This window comes from Rhincodon typus, chromosome 19, assembly GCF_021869965.1.
Source record: "Rhincodon typus isolate 14 chromosome 19, sRhiTyp1.1, whole genome shotgun sequence".
NCBI classification, from domain to species: domain Eukaryota; kingdom Metazoa; phylum Chordata; class Chondrichthyes; order Orectolobiformes; family Rhincodontidae; genus Rhincodon; species Rhincodon typus.
In genome coordinates this window covers 26,667,283-26,691,980 of record NC_063350.1, presented here as the reverse complement: position 1 = coordinate 26,691,980, position 24,698 = coordinate 26,667,283, and the positions used below count along the sequence as shown (strand labels likewise).

Here is a 24,698-nt window from a genome sequence, read left to right as displayed (position 1 = left end):
CCTCTCAAAGTTCAATCCACACGCAAACGACTCTCTGTGTAAAATAAATTGCCTCTCATTGTTTTTAAGTCTCTCTCCTCTCACCTTAAACAATGTGCCCTTGAAATTCCCCATTTTAGGGAAAAGACAACTACCCTATTAAATCCATCTATACCTCTCATTATTTAATGAACTTCTTCAGGTCACCTCTCAAACTCCTTCATTCCAGTGAATAAAGTCCCAGCCTAGCCAGCCTTTCTTTATAACTCAATCCTTCCATACCGGCAACATCCCGGCAAATCTCTTCAGAACCCTCTCCGGCTTGATCATATCCTTCCTATAAGTGGGCGAACAGAACTGGACAAAGTACTCCAGAAGAGGCCTCACCAATGTCCTGGACAACCTCAACATAACATCCCAACTTCTACAGTCAAAGGACTGAACAATGAAGGCAAGTGTGCCAAACAGCTTTTTAACCATCCTGTCTATATGTGACACAAATTTCAAAGAATTAGGTGCATGCACCCCTCGGTCCCAAGGCCCTACCATTAATTGTGTAAGCCCTACCCATTTTTGTACCAAAATGCAATACCTCACATTTATCCACACTGAACTACATCTGCCATTTTTCAACCCATTGACCCATTTGATCAAGATCCCTTTGTAATCTTAGAAAACCTTCTTCACTGCCTACTATGCCACCAATTTTGCCGTCATCTGCAAACTTACTAACCATTCCTTCTATATTCTCATCCAATTAATTTATATAAATGACCAAAAGAGGACCCAGAACCATTCCAGTGGAACACTGCTGGTCACAGGCCTCCAATCTGAAAAGCAACCCTTCACCACCACCCATTGTCTCTTACCATTAAGCCAAAAATGTATCCAATTGGCAAGCTCACCCTGAATTCCATGTGACCTAACTTTACTAATTAGTTTACCACATGGAACCTTGTCAAAGGCTTTACTAAAATCCAAATGAACTACTGCTCTGCCATCAACCACCTTTTTGGTAACGTCCTCATAAAACTCAATTAAGTTTGTGAGACATGATTTTCTGCGCACAAAATCATACTGGCTATCCCTAATCAATTTTTGACTCTCTAAATGTCCATAAATCCTATCTTTTAAAATCAGCTCCAACAATTTACATACAACTGCAGTCAGATTCACAGGTCTATAGTTCCCTGGTTTCTCTTTACAACCTTTCTTAAAGGTACAATATTATCCACCTCCAGATATCAGGCACCTCACCCGTAGCCATGGATGTTGCAAATTTTTCTGCAAGGGGTCTTCTAATTTCCTCCCTTACTTCCCACAACATTCTGGGATACATTAGATCAGATCCTGGAGATTTCACCATCTTTGTATTCGAAGACCTCCTGAACTTCCTCTTCTGTAATGTGGACCGCTTTTAAAACATCAGAGTTTATTTCTCTGCATTCTCTAGACTCTGTTTACTCTCCACAGTGAAAGCTGATGCGAAATATTCATTTAGTATCTCTCTCATCTCTTGAGGTTCAACACAAAGATGACCTCCTTGATCTTTAGGAGGCTAACCCTCTCTCTCATTACCCTCTTGGTCTTAATGTACTTGTAGAATCGCTTTGGATTATCCTTTACCTTATTTGCCAATGCTGTCTCATATCCGCTCTTTTCCTTTCTGATTTCTCTCAAAAATTCTCCTACACTCTTTATATTGACTAAGAGATTCAATTGAACCAAGTTGTCCATATCTAAAAAAAATCCCTTCTATTCATGACTTGAACCTCAATATCTTTATTCATCCGTTGTTCCTTAATTTTACCAGCCTTACCCTTCACTGTAACAGCAACAAAAATGCTTCTGAACTCTCGTCATCACACTTTTGAACGCCTCCCACTTGTCAGACATCCTTTTACCTGTGAACAGTCTACTCCAATCAACTTTTGAAAGCGCTAGTCTCTTTCCAGATATCTGGCTTAACTTTATCATTTAGATTTTAAAATGTTTATTTTGTGTCCACTACAGTACATAAATAATACAATCCTAAAGCATCAAGAGAAAGTGATTTCATTCCATTTCTAAAATTAACATCTATTAATTCCATAGAAATTATCCTGACCATGAATCCTCTTTATTTGGGCCACTCAAATGCCAGACTACTCAGCATTTTCTGACTCTGTCTTCATAAAGTAGACATGGGTTATACCTCTGGTATTAGGATAGACAGCCAATAAGTTCAACTTTCACTGCACACTTTTAGCCTAACACATTTTACATACTGACCCTGTACAACTTCTATCTTCTCCCAGTTACAATAATCTGCCATTGAAAGCAAAATTCAATATTTATGAAATGAAGCTCTGAAATAACACCATAAATAAAGCACTGTCCATCCTGGGCCTCCTGCAGTGCCACAACGATGCCACCCGAAGGTTGCAGGAACAGCAACTCCTATTCCGCTTGGGAACCCTGCAGCCCAATGGTATCAATGTGGATTTCACAAGCTTCAAAATCTCCCCTCCCCCTACCGCATCCCAAAACCAGTCCAGCTCGTCCCCGCCTCCCTAACCTGTTCTTCCTCCCACCTATCCCCTCCTCCCATCTCAAGCCGCACCTCCATCTCCTACCGACTAACCTCATCCCGCCCCCTTGACCTGTCCATTCTCCCTGGACTGACCTATCCCCTCCCTAACTCCCCACCTACACTCACCTTTACTGGCCCCATCCCCGCCTCTTCGACCTGTTTGTTTCCTCTCCACCTATCCTCTCCTCTATCCATCTTCTATCCGCCTCCCACTATCTCCCTATTTATTTCAGAACTCCCTTCCCCTCCCCCTTTTCTGATGAAGGGTCTAGGCCCGAAACGTCAGCCTTTCTGCTCCTGTGATGCTGCTTGGCCTGCTGTGTTCATCCAGCCCTGCACCTTGTTGTCACTGATCTTGTGTTTGTTTTTAATTTAGTTCAGCCAAGTCTGAATATCTTTAACCACAGACAATAAAGTCAATCTTTACTTCTCAGAGGCTTGCTGGCATGGGTGATTATCACACATTCTTGAATTAACCCATATTGTTACTGGCCTACAAGTATTCAATGCTGACCACAGACCACAGACAACCGACACCAAGTAAAAATTATGCAATTTCCCAGCATTTTAAAAGGGCCTAAGAGCAATTTTATTTAAATCAAATGTTAATGCTGTGGAATATTTGGTTTATTTTCAGGCATGGAGCCTGTTTCAACTGTGACGAAGGAATGGACTGGCAATGAAGTTCCCCGACTCCACCAGATAAAAAGACTTGCACCAGGCTTCTTGAAATAACTCGAAATAAGATTATAAAACAAAACTATTTAAAATGAGTGGTAAACACTAACTCACGTCCAATCTATTTTCTGGAATTGGAATTATATCCCCTTTTCTCAAACACACATACACCTCAAAAGGATGATCAGCTCTGCAGATTAATATTTTCTTTAAAAATACCAAAATAAAAAACACCTGCTTCAGACACTTAGCCAACAGAGAATAGAACTTGAATCCTCAGAGCCCATGGGCATCTTCTCACAAAATGAAAATTGTTAACAGCCATATACTGAAGAAAGATACAAGTAATCAGTTTGGATTGAAATCAAAAGCTGGACCAGCATCTTAGCTCATCAGCATTAAGGCAGTAAAAATACTGATAACTGTAACTCTTGGGTTCCAAGAATCAGCCACCGAAAGAGGGAGAGACACTTGCAGCTCTTGGGGTTTCTTCTTGTGCCAACTTTGTGATCTTCTGTTTTCACAGACCCAAGACTGGAAAGGGCTGCTAAGCAACTACTGGAACAGAGGCATGGTTTTCCAGCAATTAAAGGCCAGAAACACATCTTTCATCTCCCTAAAAGCTTTATTTGACTTTTGTCCAAAGTAATTTCATTTTGTTTAACAGCAGGTAAATCACAGCACACATTAAACTATTGACCTCATTTTCCAAGAAGCCAAATGATAAAAGGACTTTAGTTTCACTAAGTGTGCAAACCATTGCATACCTTTCAATTTTTCACACTCCATAATTCCCAACAATCTTTAAAAATGGTCAAAGTCATATTTTTTATTTATAATTCATTCATGGGTTGTAGGTGTCACCGGTTGGGCCAGCATTTATTATCCATGCCTAGTTTCCCTTGAGAAAGTAGTGGTGAGCTGGCTTCTTGGGAGTTATGCAGCCCATATGGTGTCGGCAGACCCACAATACCAATTAGGAGGCAGCATTAATGGGTGAAAAAACAGTGATGTTTTTCCAACAGGATGGAGAGTGGCTTGGAAGGTAACTTGAAAGGTAACTTGCAGGTGGTCATGTTCCCACATATCTGCTGCTCTTGCCCTTCTCGATGGCAGTGTCTGTAGATTCGGTAAGTGCTAAGACGTCTTGGTGAATTTCTGCAGGGCCTCTTGTAGGCAGTACAAAATGCTGTGAAAGAGCATTGCTGGATGGAATGATTGTTTGAGAATGTGGTGCCACTGATGCAGCCCAACCTCAAGGTCTTGCTGCATTTGGGCACGGACTGCTTCAGTATCGGACAAGTTATGAATGGTGAACATGACAAACATCAACAAAACATTTCAATTTCTAACCTTGTAATAGAGGGAAGCTCATTGATGAAGCAGCTTATGATTGGGCCTGGTTTACCCTGAGGAACTCGGGGGATTTGTGTTGCAGTGGTAGTATCCCTTCCTCTGAACCAGAAGAACCAGGTTCAAGTCCCACCTGCTCCAGATGTGTGTAATAGCATCACTAGGCAGGTAAATTAGAAAACATCGACACTGAGGAACATTACCTCTGAGTCATGTCCTAGGTTCAAGTGCCACCTGCTCCAGAGGTGTGTAATAACTTTCCTGAAGAGGTCAATAACAAATCAATCTACCTTGAAGAACCCCGACAGAGATGACCTGGAATGAGATGACTGACATTCAATAACGACAATCACCTTCCTTGTGCTAGGTATGACGCCAACCAGTGGAGAGATTTCCCTCTGATTCCCATTGACTACTTTTGTTCAGGCTCCTTGATGTCACATTTGGTCAAATGTAGCCTTGATGTCAAGGAAAGTCACTCTCACCTCACCTCAATTTTTTTTTTTTAAAAAATCAAACTATTCTGACATGTGGGGACACCTCTGGGCAGGTGGAATGTCACCTTTTGTCCTAGACTTGCACTGTTGATAAGATGAATGCGTTTGAGATGATATCATTGACTGCAGTTTAATTTAGTTACCCAATTGAGGTTTATCGTACACAAAAAGCATCCGCATCTGAGACATCTTTACAATTACTGTCACACAGGTTTAATAACTTGTACTTGGTCAAGCATTTGGTTATTTTATGCATTAATACAGACACTTCCTGTGGCCATGATGTTTGATTACACCATTGTTAACTTGGGAAATTGCCTGAGAGAATATTAAAATTTGTCACTAACGATATAGCTGGCAGTGTTGCAGACGACATTTCTAATAATCATTCGTTTCCACACAATATAACAGCAACAACACAAAAAATATCACTGGCTCCAAGGTACTATCAGATATCCTTCCAATATCCCAAGGCCATGAAAGCACTAAATGAAGGCAAATCTCTTTCTTTCCTAGAGAAGTAATCAACTGCAGTAAACAGTTTACCTTTAAGTTAAAAAAGCAGCATGTATTTATATAATATTCTTCTTGACCCAAGGGGGATTCCCAAAGCACTTTACAGCTAATGAAACACTTCTGAAGTGCAGCACTGAACTGTATTCCAAAAATGATCAACATCAACACTTATTAAAAATGTCAACACAGAAATATGTAGCAGGATGATGGCAAGCTCCCAATGCTCCATGATTTGTACTCCACAGGAACTGTTACAAAATTAATTTGTTTCACCCTTTTTTCTTTTTTCCAGTTTTCTTCACACTAACTATGAAACAATTAATGCCTGGTGCACCAGTGCCTACCCCCAGAGTTCTCAGTCCAATTTTCTAATACCATTCACTCCAATTTCACACATCGCAGACTTTACCCACACAACGTACAAGATGGGAAAAGTAAAATGAATCAATAAGAATTTAAAGACTCATCAAGTCAGAAGATCCCATACCTATTCGGACCACATACAGACAGATTCAGGTATTAGCCATCATCTGGCGGAGCTCTTCACTGACCAGGTCAAAAGTCTGCTGACAGTTCAGTGTTAATTCACAACCACTACTATAAACTGCTAGGCCACACATACGGCAGAGTTTGAGTAGAGGTTGCGGTTTAAACAGTTATAAAGAAGAATCATGCATTTTTAAGAAGTCCTTAAAATCTAATTTTTAACATTTTAAAAGCTGGACAACCTATAGCTCCTGGGCTACAGAGTTATTTTGGCTTGTACCTGGTATTGATCTTGAGCAGCAACAGAATTCTAAGGGCCCCTGGAGAAAGGTTAGCCAGACTATGCAAAACCAAACCTAACCCTTGAACGCAACTTTTTTTTAAATGCTTTCTGGGTAATCCAAATGCAAATGCATTTCCTAATATATTCAAAGTTACTTGTCTTAAAAATACATCAACGGTTTTCTGCAAACCAAGTCTGTTCAGCTGCTGTTAGATTGATCTTAAGAGGAATGCTGTCAACAGGCAGGTCTGGCAAAAAGCCCACTGTCAACTTTTCAAATTTGCCACGTCAAATCTCCCTCCTCCCACCCCACCTTTAAGGCCAGAAAGAAAACATCTGCAAAGAATAGCATTTTTTAATTGGTAACTTAATCAATGAACATTACAACATGTACACATATTAGTCTCTAGCCCCCACTGTTTTACATTTTTTAAATGACTAACCAGAGACCACATGGGGATTGGACATTTTGCACAGAATTTGACATGGACAGCATTTTGATTCCAAATGTTACCAAGACAATTTGCAAATAATATTTGCAAAGGAAAAAAGTCAGAATATCTGATAAACAGTACCTCTAGTGAGCACATTTAAAACACAATACTAAAAACATGGGATGACACTCAATGTTCAGTTATCTTGTATATATGGCTCAACCACATGTAATAATGGAAAATTATGAATGGGGGGAAAAAAATTTATGATTTCTTCACAACTAATGGACATGAGAAGGTATTTTTTTCAAATCCAAGAAGGACTGTATAAAGTTACAATTAAAACAAGCATCAGTGTCTGCAAGCTTCATGATTCAATAAAATGCTCATGTTCACTCCAGGCTACAATTGGAGCTGTTCTGTCACAGATTACTAACAAGGGTGTGACAGTTGACCTGCACATGGCCAAATTACAAGGAAGGAAAGAAAACAAGTTCAGTGCTTCCACTCTTGGTTGTTGTCCACGAATTCCTGGCTATCACTATTGGAAAGTACATGTGTGGGGTCAGGATAGGATTGTTCTCACACATTTCAGAGTCAAATATTCAGCGCCAGGTCATACACCTTAACAGTCACATCAACAAAATATTTCTGAAAACATTTCTCTATTCAAAGAAGCAAGCAGAGTTTTAACTTCAAGGTTGAGGAAAAGAAAAAAAACCTGCGTGGGTAATGTTGATATTCTGTACATCAGTTTGATATACACCCTCTCAGTGGAAACAAAATGAATCCATATGGTCATGTGGAGAAAGAGAGGATTATTTCGTGTTGAAATATGCGTTGATCAGTTAGTTGTGCCAAATTTCTTCGGCGGTGACTTACAATTTGATGCTTTCTGTCTTTAATACCAGATGAAAGCAGCTACAGACTAATCTAGAACCAAGCTCAACAAAAGTCTATGGTTATTCTGGTATAAATAACCCATAAAAACATTGTACTTTAAGTTTCCTAATGGTAGGCTCCATTTCAACAATATTCTCATAGAAATTCTTCACGTGGCAAAGCATCAATTTGCTAGCTCACAACAGTACCATGCATCTGTTCCAATGAGGTGTTATTCCATTTCCAGCAAACAGCAGTGTAAGCTTCAATGTCCACTCTGCCAACTAGCTGATCATTTCCAACAAGGTAACTGTAGCGGCTGGTCTTTACTTTAATGCATTGCAATCCTCTAGAATACATGGTTGTGTATTTAAGAAATGGATATTTGAGCCATTTCAGTATATATGAACGAATAGAGAATAAATGTTTAGAAGTAGCAAATATACTTGAATTATGATCGGAACTTTTCTGGTTTTCCCATATTTTCTCCATTCAAAAAAAAAGCCACTTAGTTTAAATAATATTGCAACTTCTTCATTGCACTTCAACTTATTTATTATACTTACTGTCTTTCTTTGTCTCGCTGCCCCTCTCCTTCATCAACGTAGTGCCAGTTTCTCCCCATTGTGTCCCAGGATTGTTCACAATCTACTAGTGCTTTGAAATGAAGAGGACTCCCACCTGGAATGAAATGTATAATCAGCAAATATGCCATTTTTGTACAATAGCACCAACTATATAATGTCAATTAGCAGCCATGCACATAGTAACAAAAAGCTGAATAAGCTACAGGTTTCAGTTGAAGTCAAATTTGAACATGATACTAAACATTTTAATAACAATGCCTATAAATGTGACCATCTTTCAGTTTGTTTCTATTTCAATTTAACATATCAGTTGTTTACTCTTAATGCAAAGTATAAACAATGAAAATTAGTCCATAAAGAAAATAACAGCAGCAAACAGCATCTAAAAAAGTGTGACACTTTTTTATTGCCTAACATTGTTGAAATATTGAAAATTTCCCTAATGTATGCAAAGTATAATTACTACAAACAACTGCAAAAATGTCCCGAATATTTCTATATTCAGGTTTACTATCACAAGGTTAATCATTTCAAAGGGAGTGCTGAAGAAAGAAGTCGGAGTAAAACTGAAGTCTTTATGCATTGGGGGAAAGCTACCAATTGTTGGAGTCGGACCATGTCCATAAATAGTGTTTATTGCAGATCAATCATCCCTGCTCCAGGACATTGTTGCAGGACTTCATTGGACAAGTGTGCACCCTTTAAATCTAGTACAGTCCGGAATGGATATCTGAAACCAAATGGAAATTGGAAACGGATGATGGTAATATGCTAATTAAGGGATAATTAGGTGCGTACTTGATTCGGTGTAGATAAAAGGGGAACAAGCAGTGTTGTTGGAGTTTATGACATGAGAGGATAAGTAAAACTCTTTCTAGAAAAGTATATACCTGGACTCTGCCTAATCAGCATTAACATCAAACATTCACTCCCTTCACCATAGGCAGATGGTGGCTGCAGTGTACCATCTACAAGATATATGGCAGCAGTCACAGAACTCTCCAAACCCGTAAATTTACCACCAAGAATGAATAAGGCAGCTACAGCATGCGCATGGGAATGCCACTACCTGCAACTTTCCCTCCAAACTATTAACTACCCCAACATCACTCCTTCACTGTCACTGCCAATATTTTGGAACACCCTCACTAACAGCCCCATGGATGCACCCACATCAGATGGATTGCAATGATTCAAGAGGCAGCTCATCGCCACCTTTTCAAGAGCAATTAGTTATGGACAGTAAATGTTGGCCTTGCCAGTGAAAGCCATATTCCATGAAAGAATCGAGAAAAAAATCCAACATACTACAGGTTAACCTGAAAGCACGAACTTCACTTTTCTTCCAATACATTTTTTTTGTTTTACAATGTGAATATTTTCTCAATATTAAGTCTCTCAGGTTAAATCTACACTACTTTGACAACATAGTCATACGTATATCTGCATATAAAACTAAGAAAATCAGCCGAAATCACCAGTAATCTGTGCTAAACATCCTTTAATCACAACGAACTTACATCTTATAACACAAATCTCATGATTTCAGGGAACCCCGCAGCACTTTATAACCCAGAAAGGTCTTCCTGAAGTTTTGTAATGGAGGGAAATGTACCAAACAATTTGTAGAATGCATAAACACAGCCATTTTAAAGTTCTGGAAAAGAGAGGAAACTAAACAGTTTCCATGCGTAAAAAAAACCTGTGTCTTTACACTCCTATCTTCAAACATCTCGATGCCTCGCACAGTCAATTAAGATACTTTTAAAATGCCACTAAATCCATAGAATCCCCACAGTGTGAAATCAGGCCATTCTGTCCAACTAGTCACACCCAACCCTTCAAAGAGCATCCCATACAGACCAACACTTCCACCCTACATTCCCCATGGCTAACATACCTAAATTACACATCCCTGGACACTAAGGGGCAACAGAGCATGGCTAATACACCTAACTTGAACATCTTTGGACCACGGGGTAAAACCGAAGCACCTGGAGGAAACCATGCGGACACGGGGAGAATGTGCAAACTCCGCACCGACAGTCACCCAAGGGTGGAATTGAACCTGGGTCCCTTGTGCTGAAGCAGTGGTGCTAACCACTGAGCCACCATGCCGCCCTTTTTTTTTTAAATCCCATCCAGACCCCGCCTCACCTTAATAATCTGCATTTCCCATGGCTAGTCCACCTGGCCTGCACATTCCTGGACATTATGGGCAATTTAGCATGGTCAATCCACCTAACCTACAAATTTTTGGACTGTGGGAGGAAACCGGAGCACCCGGAGGAAACCCACGCAGACAGGGAGAGAACATGCAAACTCTGCACCGAGAGTCACCTCAGGCTGGATTCAAACCCAGGTCCCTGGCACTGTGAGGCAGCAGTGCTAATCAGTGAGCCATACTAAACATAGACATATCCATGGTCCCTCAAAGTGCAACGTGACAAATGTCCAAAAGATTTGCTTGAGGGGTGCTGGTTTAAAATAAATGCTGGCTTCCATGTGTTTTCTCAAATGATGCTGCACAATCTTAGACATCCACCCAATAGGACAGAATTAACCTTGTATCTGAGTAACATCCAAATGAAATATTTTGCTAAAACGGTAGATTGCAGTCTTCCGGTTATCCTTGCTTTGTTTTAGGCATTTCAGAATATGTCTGAATATTAAATATTTGTTTAGAATTTACCTACAGTGAGGTCGTAATGTTGTATTTCAAATTTCTACAATGGGCTATTCCAAGTAAGATTTCTAGTCTGCTCTTGCTTCAAAGCAAAAACATAACTGAGGAAAAATCGAGTAAGTGATTGAGATGGCTTCCCTTTCCACCAACTAACATTACACAGCTTTGCATAAGAATAAATTTAACCTTTAGGAACAATTTCCTCCTCTAGTATCAGCAATGTGCCATTGTGGTCACAAGATAACTAGAGAGGATAGAATTAGTTCTTCATTCACTTTTCTGATGTGTACAATGAGGGCTATCCTTTTGATGCTCAAAATATGCTTCCACCAAGTTAATTTTACTACACCATTCCAAGCATTCGAAGATACTCAAGTGTTCATTTTTTGTTATACAATTGAGAAATGACGCTATCAATTACAACAGGCATATTCCAAGTAATGTCATTTTCCCTGTACACAAGTTTAATGTTTCCATTCAGTTAATTGCACTACAATTTCTAAATCCTGACAAAACCAATACCATCACCGTCACAAAATTATCAGCAACATTTGATCCATTCCTGACGAACAGGCTGGACTTCAGGGGAAGGCTGAATAGGTGATTACAGAGAGAAAATGAACTTCCTTCAAGCATTATACCCATCATTACATTCCATTACATTTGGTAGTCTCCATTTGTACAACACTCTTCTCACATTGTAATAAAGCAAAAGACAGCTGGGGGATCTGGAAAAATGTTGGTACAGAGAGGACAAAAAAAAAATCACTGGCCTTTTCAGTGACAAGGAATCACAGTGTAAGTCACATGGGACTATGAATTGGACAAGGTGATCAGAATGCAATACTCCAGAGTAGGCAAACTAGAAAAAAGGACAGGATACAGAGGTGGCTTGAATGAAAATGAACCTTTAAAGATGTGAACCTGTGTAAATAAGCTGTTCCTGCCCAAAATAAACATTTAGATGCTATAACCAGCAAGTCTGAAACTGACATCAATGTAACTGAATCATGGCTAGTCCTTTTGGTCAATATAAATGGCTGCCCATTCAAACATGGAATTAAGTGATGGATGTATCAGTTATTTTTAAACACTGCTTCACCACAAAGCAAATATTGTATGGTTGCAATAAATTCTCCACCACAACAAGGGTGCCATACAATTTATCATTTCAAAGAAGCACTCAGTTTTTTTTAGTGATAGCAATAAAGGGAGATGTTTTTGATAACAATCTACTATAATCCAGGAATTTACTGATAAGACATTACTGTTGTCTCATTAAGTAGCTAAACCATCTTCTTCCTTTCCTTTGCAACAGAAAGACAGTGATTCAGGCAAGACACAGTTGCATGGTTGTTGGTCATCTTCTGAAACCTTGCCAAGGGATATCCCTCCTATTGACAAACAAATATCAAGACATAACTTAGAATAGCCCCTGAAGGGTATTCAAGCTTGGACTCATTCAACACCATTCTGAACATTTTGGCAGGAGGCAATGGATAGTGAACCCTTAAGCTGCATTATTCAATATTGCACCAGATGGTGTATTTACAGTTATTGAGAGCTGTTATTTTCAACATTTTCACAATACTGCCCAAGTTCAAAACTAAAGCACAGAAAATCAACACTCAAATTTGACTATAAATCTCTGAAGGTGTAGCCTTCAGCTTTGCTAACTTTAACTTGGATCACCTTCATCTGAAAGGATTAGACAGGTTGGAATTTTTAAAAGCGCATCCAAGAGAATATTTTCATGCCATTACATAGATAGTTCTCCTAGAGATAGGCAGTGTTAGACCCAATCCTAGGGAATGAAGCCAGTCAAGTGGGTGAAGCATCAGCGTGAGTGCATTTTGGGGACAGTAACCATAAGACAAAGTTTCAAAGATTTAATGGAAAAGCAGATGGATAGTGTAAAAGTGTCTAAATTGGAAGAAGGCCATATTCAATATCATTAGGCAGGATTTGGCAACAGACTGGGAGCAGATACTTACAGCTAAGTCTACATTTGGAAGGTGGGAGTCTTTTTAAGTATACTGAGAGTTTATGACAGTGACAATTCAGGGCCAGCATACTCCTCGAAAAGTGAACAGCAAGGGCAGCAAATCCATGGAACCCTGGATACCAAGGGACAAGAGTTCATTAAACTAAAACGTTAGGTGCAGCGCATTAAAAACAGGGAAACCTGAAAAGACTGTGGATGCTGTAAATCAAAAACAAAAACAGAAATTGCTGGAACAGCTCAGCAGGTTTAGCAGCATCTATGGAGACAAATCAGAGTTAACATTTCGGGTCGAGTGACCCTTCCTCAGGGTCACTTGACCCAAAACGTTAACTCTGATTTTCTCTCCACCGATGCTGTCAGACCTGCTGAGCTGTTCCAGCAATTTCTGTTTTTGTTTGCGATTAAAAACAGGGAACCCTTTCAGGAGGGGACTGCAGGGGATGCGCTTAAAAACTAAATTAAAAGAGGGCAGGGAGGGGATGCACAAAATACCTTTGGCAGGTAGGATTCAAAAAAAAACCAAGGCATTTTATAATCCCCACAGACTGATGAAGTGCAGCCCAGACTGCTATAGAAGGCAAGGGAGGAGATTTTTGGGGACCTGGCAGAGATATTTAATACTTCACTGGCCACAGGCAAAGTGCCAGATGACTGGAGAATAGCTAATGTGGTTCCTTTGTGCAAGGCAGCCTGCTGAGATAGTCAGTTAGTCTGACGTCAGGGGTAGGGAAATTATTGCAAAGAATTCCGAGAGGCATGATTGATCAGGGACAGTCAGCACAGATTTATTAGAGGGAAATCCTGTCTAATTTAATCAAGTTTTTTGAAAAAAATGATGAAATATTTGATGAGGTTTTGCAGTTGATGTGGTTTACATGGACTTCAGTAAGGCCTTTGGCAAGGTCCAAAATGTCAGAGCCGGTGGGATCCAAGCTATGTTTGCAAACTGGATCCAAAATTGGCTTGCAAACTGCAAGAATGGATGACGGTAGAGGGCTGTTTTCATGATTAGAAGCCTGCGACTCAGTGGTATACCACAGGGATCGGTGCTGGAATCCTTGCAGTTTGTTATCATTAGCGACTTAGACACGAATGTAGATAATGTAATAGGTAAATTTGCAGATGGCACAAAAATTGGTGGAGTTGGTGATAATGAGGAGAATGGTCTCAGGCTATAGTCCGATATTGATCAGCTGGTAATTTGGGCAGAGCAGTGGCAGATGGAATGTAATTCTGTTAAGTGCAAGGTGATGCATTTTGGGAGGTCTAATAAGGGAAGGGCATACACAATGTATGATAGGTCCCTTGGAAATTTTGAGGAACAAAGGGACTTTCGTGTACAAGTCCATAGATCCCTGAAGGTGTCATAAGAATTAGGAGCAGGAGTAGGCAGTCCGGCCCTTCGAGCCTGCTCCGTCATTCAATAAGATCATGGCTGATCTTTTCGTGGACTCAGATCCACTTACCCGCGTTCTCACCGTATCCCTTAATTCCTTTATTGTTCAAAAAAAATCTACATTATCTTTAAAAACATTTACTGAAGTAGCGTCAACTACTTCACTGGGCAAGGAATTCCATAGATTAACAACCCTCTGGGTGAAGAAGTTCCTTCTCAATTCAGTCCTAAATCTGCTCCCTCTAATCTTGAGGCTATGCCCTCTTGTCCTAGCTTCACCTGCCAGTGGAAACATCCTCTCTACTTCTATCTTATCTATTCCCTTCATAATTTTATATGTTTCTATAAGATCCCCCCATCAATCTTCTGAATTCCAATGAATATAATCCCAATCTACTCAGTCTCTCCTCATAAGCCAACCCCCTCAACTCCAGAATCAACCTAGTGAACCTCCTTTGCACCCCCTCCAGTGCCAGTACATCCTTTCTCAAGTAAGGAGACCAAAACTTCACACAGTACTCCAGGTGTGGCCTCACCAGCACCTTGTACAGCTGCAACATAACCTCTCTGCTTTTAATTTCAATCCCTTTAGCAATGAAGGGCAAAATTCCATTTGCCTTCCTAATTACTTGTTGTACCTGCAGACCTACGTTCTGTGATTCATGCACAAGGACACCCAGGTCCCTCTGCATAGCAGCATGCTGCAACTTTTTACCATTCAAGTGATAATCCTTCTTACTATTACTCCTACCAAAATGTATGACTTCACATTTATTTACACTGTTTTCCATCTACCAGACCTTTGCCCACTCACTCAATGTATCTATGTTTCTCCGCAAAGTTTCACAGTCCTCTGCACACTTTGCTCTGCCACTCATCTTAGTGTCATCTGCAAACTTTGACACCCTACACGTGATCCCCAACTCCAAATCATCTATATAAATTGTAAATAATTGCGGTTCCAACACCGATCCCTGAGGCACACCACTAGTCACTGACTGCCAGCTAGAATAGCACCCATTTATCCCCACTCTTTGCTTCCTGTTAGTCAACCAATCCTCTATCCATGCTAATACTTTACCCTTAACGCCATGCATCTTTATCTTACGCAGTAGCCTCTTGTGCGGCACCTTGTCAAAGGCCTTTTGGAAATCTAGGTACACCACATCCACTGGGTCCCCATTGTCCACCTTGCTCGTAATGTCTCCATAGAATTCCAAAAGATTTGTCAAGTATGACCTGCCCTTCATGAACCCATGCTGCGTCTGCCCAACGGGACAATTTCTATCGAGATGCCTTGCTATTTCTTCCTTGATAACAGACTCAAGCATCTTCCCCACTAGAGGTTAAGCTAACCGGTCTATAATTCCCCATCTTTTGTCTACTTCCCTTTTTAAACAGTGGCGTCACATTTGCTGTTTTCCAATCTGCTGGGACTGCCCCAGAGTCCAGCGAATTTTGGAAAATTACCACCAGTGCACCTGCTATTTCTCCCACCATCTCTTTTAGTATCCTGGGATGTCAGTACAGGAGATACGGTAGTGAAGAATGCATGAAGGATACAGGATGCTTGTCTTCATTAGCCAGAGTATAGAATATAGGAGCAAGGAAGTCTAGTTACAACTTTATAAAACATGGGTTAGGCCACAGATAGAATACTGCGTGCAGTTCCGTTGGCACACTATCAGAAAGGCGTGATAGCACTGGAGAGGATGCAGAGGAGATTCACCAGGATGTCACCTGGGATGCAAAGTCTCAGTTATGAAGACAGACTGGATAGGCTGGGTTTGTTTCCCTGTGGCAGAAGAGGTTGAATGGGAATCTGACTGAGGTAGACAAAATAATGAGAAATACAGATAGGTCATGAGAATCCTTTCCCCATGGCAGATGTGTCAAAGGCCAGAGGTCACAAATTTAAAGGTGAATAAGTGGTATAGAAAGGATTTGAGGAAAACATTTTTCACCCAGAGGGTGGTAGAAATATGGAATATGCTATCCGAGAGGGTAGAAGAGGAAGGTACTCTTGCAACATTTAAGAAGCATCTGGCCAAGGACAAAAGGCCAGGGCACAGAAGACTATGGACCAAAGGCAGATAAACAGGTTTAGGGTAGTTTGGTGTTCATTGGGTGGCAGAGAAAACAATCTGAGAGGGCAGGTTCTATGCTGTATGACTCTCACCATTAGTAATTACTGGTGCTATCAGACTGCCCTTGTCTATTTTCTTGTCCTCATTGAAAACTTTCATTAACTTTCTGTTCTAAAGCTAAGAATTAATTATGACGTGATGAGGAGGTGCTTGTGTTATACTGGGGTGGACAAGGTCAGAAAACACACGACACCAGGTTATAGTTCAACAGGTTTATTGGAAAATGAAAGCTTCGGAGCATAGCCCCTTCCTCACGTGAAGTGAGAAAGCAGCACACAGATCACAGAATTTATAAGTAAAAGATCAAAAGGTCACACAATTGATGAGGATGTACTAAACAAACCTAAGATGCTGTTCAATCCTCAGTTAGAAGGTTTTAATGAATAAATATGTACATGTAAATCCCCGAATTTCTTTCAAGTCACTACCTTGAGAGAACTAAAGGTTTTATCAGTATAAAGAAGAGGTGACATTTTAGGTCAGACAAACCACGTTAGATTCTAAACAGGGTATTACACCTGTTTGTGTTTTGGTTTGGAGTCAGACTTGTTTTATGTCTAGAGTAAGAATTTATAAAATGCCATATTGACTGTCTATAAATTAATTCAGGGCATCTTAAGTTTAGATGCAGAATAAGGCATCAATCCAAAAGCAAATGCAGGCTAAAATTCTACCACTCATCGAATCCAGAATTTTCTGCATCACTGAGAATACTTTAAAGAAAAATAACACATAGAAATGGCTTTTTGCCTAAAGGAAATTGTTAACCACCTTTTTAACAGTAAAACATATCGGAGCACAAAATTAGTTTTAGTCCCTTATCTGCCCTATTGAAGTAGTCATACTACAATTCCTTTTAAAAACAAAGCTTTTTCAATTACAAGAGGTCGTTACATTTGAGTTCAGTGGCTAGATGATGAATGTGTACATGAGCGAAGGACCAAAACAAGATTTCATGTTAATGAATTCAATCAAATGACCTTTGCTTGGGTGCATACATATATACACATGTCAGCTGCATGCAAAATCAGGCTCAGTTATGAAGTCCTCATATCACTGTTGAAGCAGCCTGCTGACTTTTACTGTTTTGGTTCATGTATGAAGAAAGCTGACTGGGCAGGGCATTGGAGACGTACTAAAACGTATGTAATTATACCCAAACGTAAGTTCTCTCTTAAGACGAGAGAAGGAATAGCCCAAATAAACTAGCCCCAAAGCTTAGAGCTTGTCATTTGATTCATATCAAGGAAAAAGCTATATTTTTCCGAGCAATCCACCCAATAAATGAAATTACATATTTGCCATAACAGCATGATGCACGTACTCCATCCATCTGTCGTTACAGAGAATAAAGCTCCACAACAGCTCGTTATGCAACCAACCAGGAGCTATTGCAGGTCCAGGCACCCAAGAACTTTATGCATTCTGTTGGTAATGTCTGCAACCCATCTTCTCCATATTGTTCTGAAATATTCTAATAATTTAATGTATGTTCTAGAGTAAGCATTTTAACCTTCCAACCTTAGAAACAGCTTGAACTGTCAGACAGAAAATAAGTTCTTTTTTTAAAAGCATTTCTTGTCAGACAATGACAATCCCTGTAGAATATGGTCAGAGTAACAGACACTTGTGTAATATGCACATCCACTACATCACACAAGCATTCCATACTGGAGGCTACTATGTACATTTATAGCAGAATGATCATACTGTCACTTCCCATCTTTGGCGAACTCAGTTGAAAACAAATATAACTATCAGAAGGGAGGCACTGAAAACCATAAACAGATTGATTTAGTTCCTTAAAGAATACAGATTAAAATGCTGCAATCCAACTTACAAGGCCACAAATATCCAACAGGAAACACAGATTTCACGTCTCCAATACTGACCAAGAAAGCACTAGGTTCTACAATGAGTTAGGGCATATTTTAATAAAACACAAGGTAACTATGCAAAAGTTCACTTTGAAAAAAAATGCAACTGACTTCAGATTTAATGACTCGTTTTTCAATTTACCCTCTTCAAATATGTCTTGCAGAAAAATTTCAGAAGAAATAACTGAAACTTGAGAGAAGCTGGAGTCAGAGTTATATAGCATGGAAACAGACCTTGTGGACAGGTTGGATTACATGATGTTCCCAAAATAAATTCGCCCAATCGCATGCGATTGGCCCATATCCCTCTAAATCCTTCCTATTCATGTACTTATCCAAACATCTTTTAAATGTTCTAACTGTACCTGCATCCACCACATGCTCTGACAGTTCATTCCACATCTTTAAAATTTTCTCCTCTCACCTTAGAAATATGGCCCCTAGTTTTGAACTCACCCACCCTCAGGAAAAGTCCATTGCTATTCATCATATTATGCCCCTTATGGTTTTTAAAACTCTATAAGGTCACTCTCAACCTGCTACCCTCCAGTGGTCAAAGGTCCCAGCCTATCCAGCTGATCCTTATAACTCAAAACATCTGTTCGTGGCAACATCCTGGTAAGTCTTGTCTGAACCCTCTCCAATTTAATAATGTCCTTCTTATAGCAGAGTGACCAAAACTGCGCACAAGTACTCCAGAAGAGGCCTCACCCTGTACAACCTGAACATGACATCCCAACCCTACATTTCAAAGATCCGAGCAATGAAGGCAAGCATGCTAAATGCTTCAACCACCCGGTCTACCTGTGACACAAATTTCAAAGAATTATGTACCTGAACCCCTCTGTCTCACTGTTCTATAACACTATCCAGGGCCCTACCATTAACTGAGTCTTATCCTTGTTTGTTTTACCAAAATACAATACCTCACATTTATCCAATTAAACTCCGTCTCAGCCAATTGGTCAAGATCTCTTTGTAATCTTAGATAACCTTCTTCACTGTCCACTACACCACCAATTTTGGTGTCATCCACAAACATCTAATCATGCCTCCTGTGTACTCATCCAAATCATTTAGATAAAACCACAAAAGTGGACCCAGTACAGATCCTTGCGGAACCACCACTGGTCACAGGCCTCCAGACCGAAAAACCACCCTGCACCACCACCCTGTCTCCTACCATCAAGCCAATTTTGCATCCAATTAGCAAGCTCAGCCTGAATTCCACATGATGTAACTTTACTAATTAGTCTACCACACAGAACCTTGTTAAAAGGCTTTAGTAAAGTCCATGTAGACAATAGACATTGCTCTGGCCTCATTCGTTACTTCCTCGAAAAACTCAATCAAGTTTGAGAGACATGATTTCCCTTGCACAATAGATTACTGAAAAGCCTAGCAAAATGTTCATTTATATTTCTCTTTTCCCTTAATTAGAACTATTGATCTTTATTGCTTGTTTTGCTCTATTCTGCACTTTATCCTTGAAACATTCAAGCAAAAAGAGGTGACATTCTTAGCTGCCAATTTCCATTAACACAAGGAGGATGATGGCAGAAAAGTTTGACCTAAGGAAGAAATAAGAATTTCAAAATGTTTTTATATTGAGCTGTTAACACTTTGTTTAAAAAAAAAGTAATGATACATCATAGCAAACTCAAGTACGAAGTAAAAAGAACAGCAGGAAGACAATATTGGCCCAAGAAGTAGTCTACAAAATTTCCGCAGTCCTGACCCAAAAAAAACTTGTTTAAATTAAGAAATTAAGGTAGTGTTACAATTACTTTAAACTCCAATTCACTTTGCAACATTTGCTTGGACATAAAAATATTAATTCACATTTGATTGACTGAATAAGTGCTTGTAATCACCATCTAACAAGTTGGTTTAATTGAGTAGTTGGACTGATTTTATTACATACCTGAATCAAAGATTACATCTAAGTTTCTCCCTGACTCAGAATCCCTACAGTGTGGAAACAGGCCCTTCGGCCCAACTTGTCCCCACCGACCCTGAGCATCCCACCTAGACCCATCCCCCAATAATCCACCTATTCTACACATCCCTGAACACGACAGACAATTTAGCATGGCCAATCCACCTAGCCTGCACATCTTTGGACTGTGGGAGGAAACCGGAGCACCCGGAGGAAACCCACGCAGACATGGGGAGAATCTGCAAACTCCACACAGACAGTCGCCCGAGGGTGGAATCGAACGTGTTGCTGTTGCTCAAACACGCAATGACCCGTAAGCAAGTCATTCAAAACCACAGAAAATTTTATCTTCCTATTGATAAGTTGACATTGTTGTAAGCCCCAACAAACACTTTAACTTGCTACTTCTTCAAAATATGAGTTTAAAAACTGAACTGTCACGGTTAGCAGGGTCTTATTAGTGTGTTCCAGTCACGATGGTTTCCTCCCCCACTCCATCCATTTTGAGCAGGAAATCTGTAATGGGAAACTCCCAGTCACACACAATTAAAAGATATCTTTACCACAAAGTTCCAAAAAGTGGAAAAGATTTGGGCGAGTATTTGTACATTCGTCTGCCTTTATTTTAACTACAAGAATTTCCTCTTCAGCATGACCATAGAGATTAAAAATGGCATGGACAGTCTGAAACATCACTGTTCATAATCAATGATCCTCTCAGAGATAGTGGTGGTCAGCATTTAAAGTTGCTGTGTCACAGTTTGATATATCAAACAACAGATGACATGACATGGAGTACAAATTAAAAGTTGCCGTGCTTTTGTCAGAATTTACACTACCCTTGAAGGTGTTTTACGACATACTAAAATTGACACACTACAGTATCTGTTGTTTAAAATGTGCTTACTTCCACAATGACAAGTAGGGCAGCATGGTGACTCAGTGGTTAGCACTGCTGCCTCACAGTGCCAGGGACCCAAGTTCAATCCCAGCCTTGAGTGACTGTGTGTATGGAGTTTGTGCATGCTCCCCATGTCTGCGTGGGTTTCCACCATGTGAACAGTTTCCTCCGATACTCCAAAGATATACAGGATAGGTGGATTAGGAATGCAGGGTTACGGGGTAGGGTGGGGAAGCACGATCTGGGTGAGATGCTCGTCAGAAGGTCAATGCAGATTCAATTCAAACAAACACATTCCAGAGGACAGACTACTGAAATCCAATGTTAATAATCTCTCAAATTCTTATTTCAACGAGCCAATCTGATTACTAATTCTTGTCTTAAATACAATTGACACTTGATAGTCACAGTTCAAATATTTTGTAATGATGCAGAAATGCATCAAGCCAGAACTTCAGTGCAGCATGCACCTTAATTCATCACCTGAAAACGAGATTCAACAGCCATTACTACCTATGGGAGTAAAAGTTGGAATGAAAGCTAAGAGTTGCACAAATATTGGGGGGGGGGGGGGGGGGGAAGTAGAATATAGATAAAAATGTTCAGAAATGTGTAATATTTACATCCTCGTGTCAAAAACATTTAGAATATATTTGTTCAAATACTCTGCATTCCACACATATTTCCCCACTCCTTTATCTGGGAGTATTATTAGATCACAAAGTTCTCATTCTACTCACTTATTAATTTATTTAGCCAAACATCTGTTGCTCTCACTGCACAGCACAAATACCAGGTCAATTTTCTCATAATAAACTCAGAATAAAATATGAAGATGTACACAGTTTCACAACATTTCAAATCTTGGCACCAATTTACTACATTTATTTTTCAAGAGGATCCATGGGACAGCTTCAGAACCACACCGTGGTCTCCCAAGCTCCCAAACTTCTGGCAGTTTTGTCATATAGTATATTTGTTAATGACAACAAACCAAATAACACTTCCAATAGTGCAATCATTTCAGCAGTTTTCATGTGTAGAATGAAAGAAATTTGTCATGGATACAAAGTTATACAGTAGATCCTGTGTTTAGGCAAATTTACTTGATACCAACAGCCTAATCATGATCTATTGACAAGGCCTTCGGACATGCGGTACAGATCAATATTGCTGGTCGGAGGATCCTGAACACAATCATAAATCCTGTACCCACTTTGCTGAGCAAGCGAAGTATGGAAGTTTGTTTAGTTCTCGAACTGTGCTACCAGTTCCTTAGCCCATCATTTTTTTTTTAAAAAAAAGATAACCACCGCATCCCATCTGCTGTAAATGTACTTCTGTTGTTTGAGTTTGTAATTACCTGTACGTGAGTACCAGTATGTTATATTAGAATGACGTCTTCCAAAATCCTCAATTACACGAAGCTTAAACATTCACAATGCAAATTACACAAAGTTACTACAAACTTCAAACCCTCCCAAAATTTAGTGCACAAGTTTTGACTTTTGTATGCCGATTTGCACAAATTACTAGTCAAGAAGTGCCTGTTGAAGTTACTTCTGTTGTGTTTTGTAGAAGATCCTCAAACACTGAAATTTCTGATAAATTATTAAAATCTAGTATCACAAAAGAATATTCCTTACATAAAGCAGTACTCAAAGGTATTTTTTCATTAAATATCAACTGTGAAATCAAGCATATTTCATGAATTATCTCAGGTTTTCAACACAAAACATTTCATAGAATAGGGAAGCCCTTTCAGGGACCTGTTTTCTCACTAGAAACTCCAACCAGGAAGTGGTTGAATAGGATGCAACTGCCTCCACAGTCCCGCAAATGTGTGCATGAACTGCTGGAGCACATTTGCACCAACAGAATGAAGGATGTGGGCAAACAGCACCCTAGCTAAGCCCAGCAGCCAAAGTATCAAGTTTTCCTACCAAACTGGAAAGCCCCAAGGGACAGACTTGTGTTTTTTTAAAATATTTTTATTAACAGTCAAACTCCTGCAATAAAACAATCAAACCTTGCTAAGTGTATAGCCATTACAGTTCCTAAAATAATCTTCATTTTCTTTTTACGGATACGATTTGCAATATATTTCTAAGGTATTAAACATTTCCAACACTTGAAAGTTTTATTTTGTCATGAATGATCCACTTGTGAGCACCGTAACAGTAAAGCAGTGGGCACCTATTATGTAATAGAATCGCGCATATAATCAAGAGGATTAATAATTTAATAATATTGTGAAGGTTTAATCTGAAAAAAAAACATTCAAGCAATCTGCGTTTTTTTTTTACAAAAAGCGGTCTTCGCATTTCCTTCATGGTGGAAAGCAATACATAAATACATACATCTGACTTTGCTCTTTACGTTTAAACACCATCCTCGCAAACTAGGATGCACTTCAAGATGCTTTGCTACCTGTTACTCAGAGATAGCCCACCTTTTCCAGCCGAGGTTTAAAGCAAAAGAAATTAATTCGCCCTCTATTTACGATCAACAAGGAGGAAGCGGCACATGGGCGAAATCATGTGTACAGACTAATAGTGTACATCTCCAACTCTTCCAAAAATCTAGACTTTTTGCGGAATAAAAACTGAATTTGAAAAAAAAAACGGTTGGAGTTTCTTCCCCCAAAAAAATATTTTTTTAAAAAAGAATGTATCAACCGTTAAAACGAAAAGTCAGAAGACGAAACAAGGTGAGATTTGTCTCCCAACAGGCAGACGATTAAGAGGTTCTGCTGGTTTAAATCTGGGTGGTTGGAATAATCTCCCACCGCTCCCCCCACCCCCGACCCTCAGCCAGCAAAACCTTCCCCACCCCCCCAGCTCCCACCAAACAAAGTCAGGCCTGGGTGGGAGACAATGCCCAGGCCAGACCAGGCCGCACACTCGGCCTCACAAAGCCATCTCCCCTCACTCTGCAGTGTTTCGACCCGCCCCGGGGCCGGAGAGAGAAGGGGGCAGGAGAGGAGGGTGGGGGGGAAATCAGGCCGAGGGGAGAGTTGGCTCCAGGTCGACAAGGGGGTATTTCTGTGGAACCGAGAGACGGGCGTTGACGCAGCAGGAATGGAGCCCGGGGCCTCGCTTCACCCCACCCCCAAAACAAAAAAAAACCCCGGGGCTCGGGCTGCACTCATTCCGGGTCTGAACCCGCCGCCCACCGCCAGAGCGGAGCGGAAAAAAAAACCACACAGACAAAATAATAAAAGAGCGATCGCCGCCCAACGCACTCACCGATCAACCCATGTATGTGTGTGAAGCAGCGGAAAAAAGGCCCCGAAACCAGTGAAGAGGGAAAAAAAATGATCCCGAGAAGCTGTCTCTGCCTCCTCCTCCTCCCAGCCCTGAGTAACCAGGAACCTGCTCCCCCTCACCAGCGGAAACCACAGCCTGGTATTGTGGGTAAGGCAAAGACCCAGCCCTGCCTCCTTCAACTCAATCTCACACACACAAATATAACAGACCC

At 40.2% G+C, this 24,698-nt stretch overlaps 1 protein-coding gene across 3 annotated transcripts in view; it reads right to left on the bottom strand.

Annotated features, from left to right (window-relative positions):
- The window catches only part of LOC109937175 (histone-lysine N-methyltransferase PRDM9), a 76,233-nt gene extending 51,594 nt beyond the window's left edge, over window positions 1-24,639 (bottom strand). The window contains exons 1-2 of one of the 3 annotated variants that reach the window (XM_048608310.1): window positions 24,467-24,639; window positions 8,247-8,361 (exon numbers count right to left, since the gene is read on the bottom strand). In XM_048608310.1, the coding sequence (XP_048464267.1) occupies window positions 8,247-8,280 (34 nt within the window). In that variant the 5' untranslated portion in view covers window positions 8,281-8,361; window positions 24,467-24,639. The remainder of the gene's footprint in view (window positions 1-8,246; window positions 8,362-24,466) is intronic. The other 2 variants (XM_048608308.1, XM_048608309.1) reach the window with 2 other exon arrangements.
- Between the last annotated feature and the right edge of the window lie 59 nt (window positions 24,640-24,698).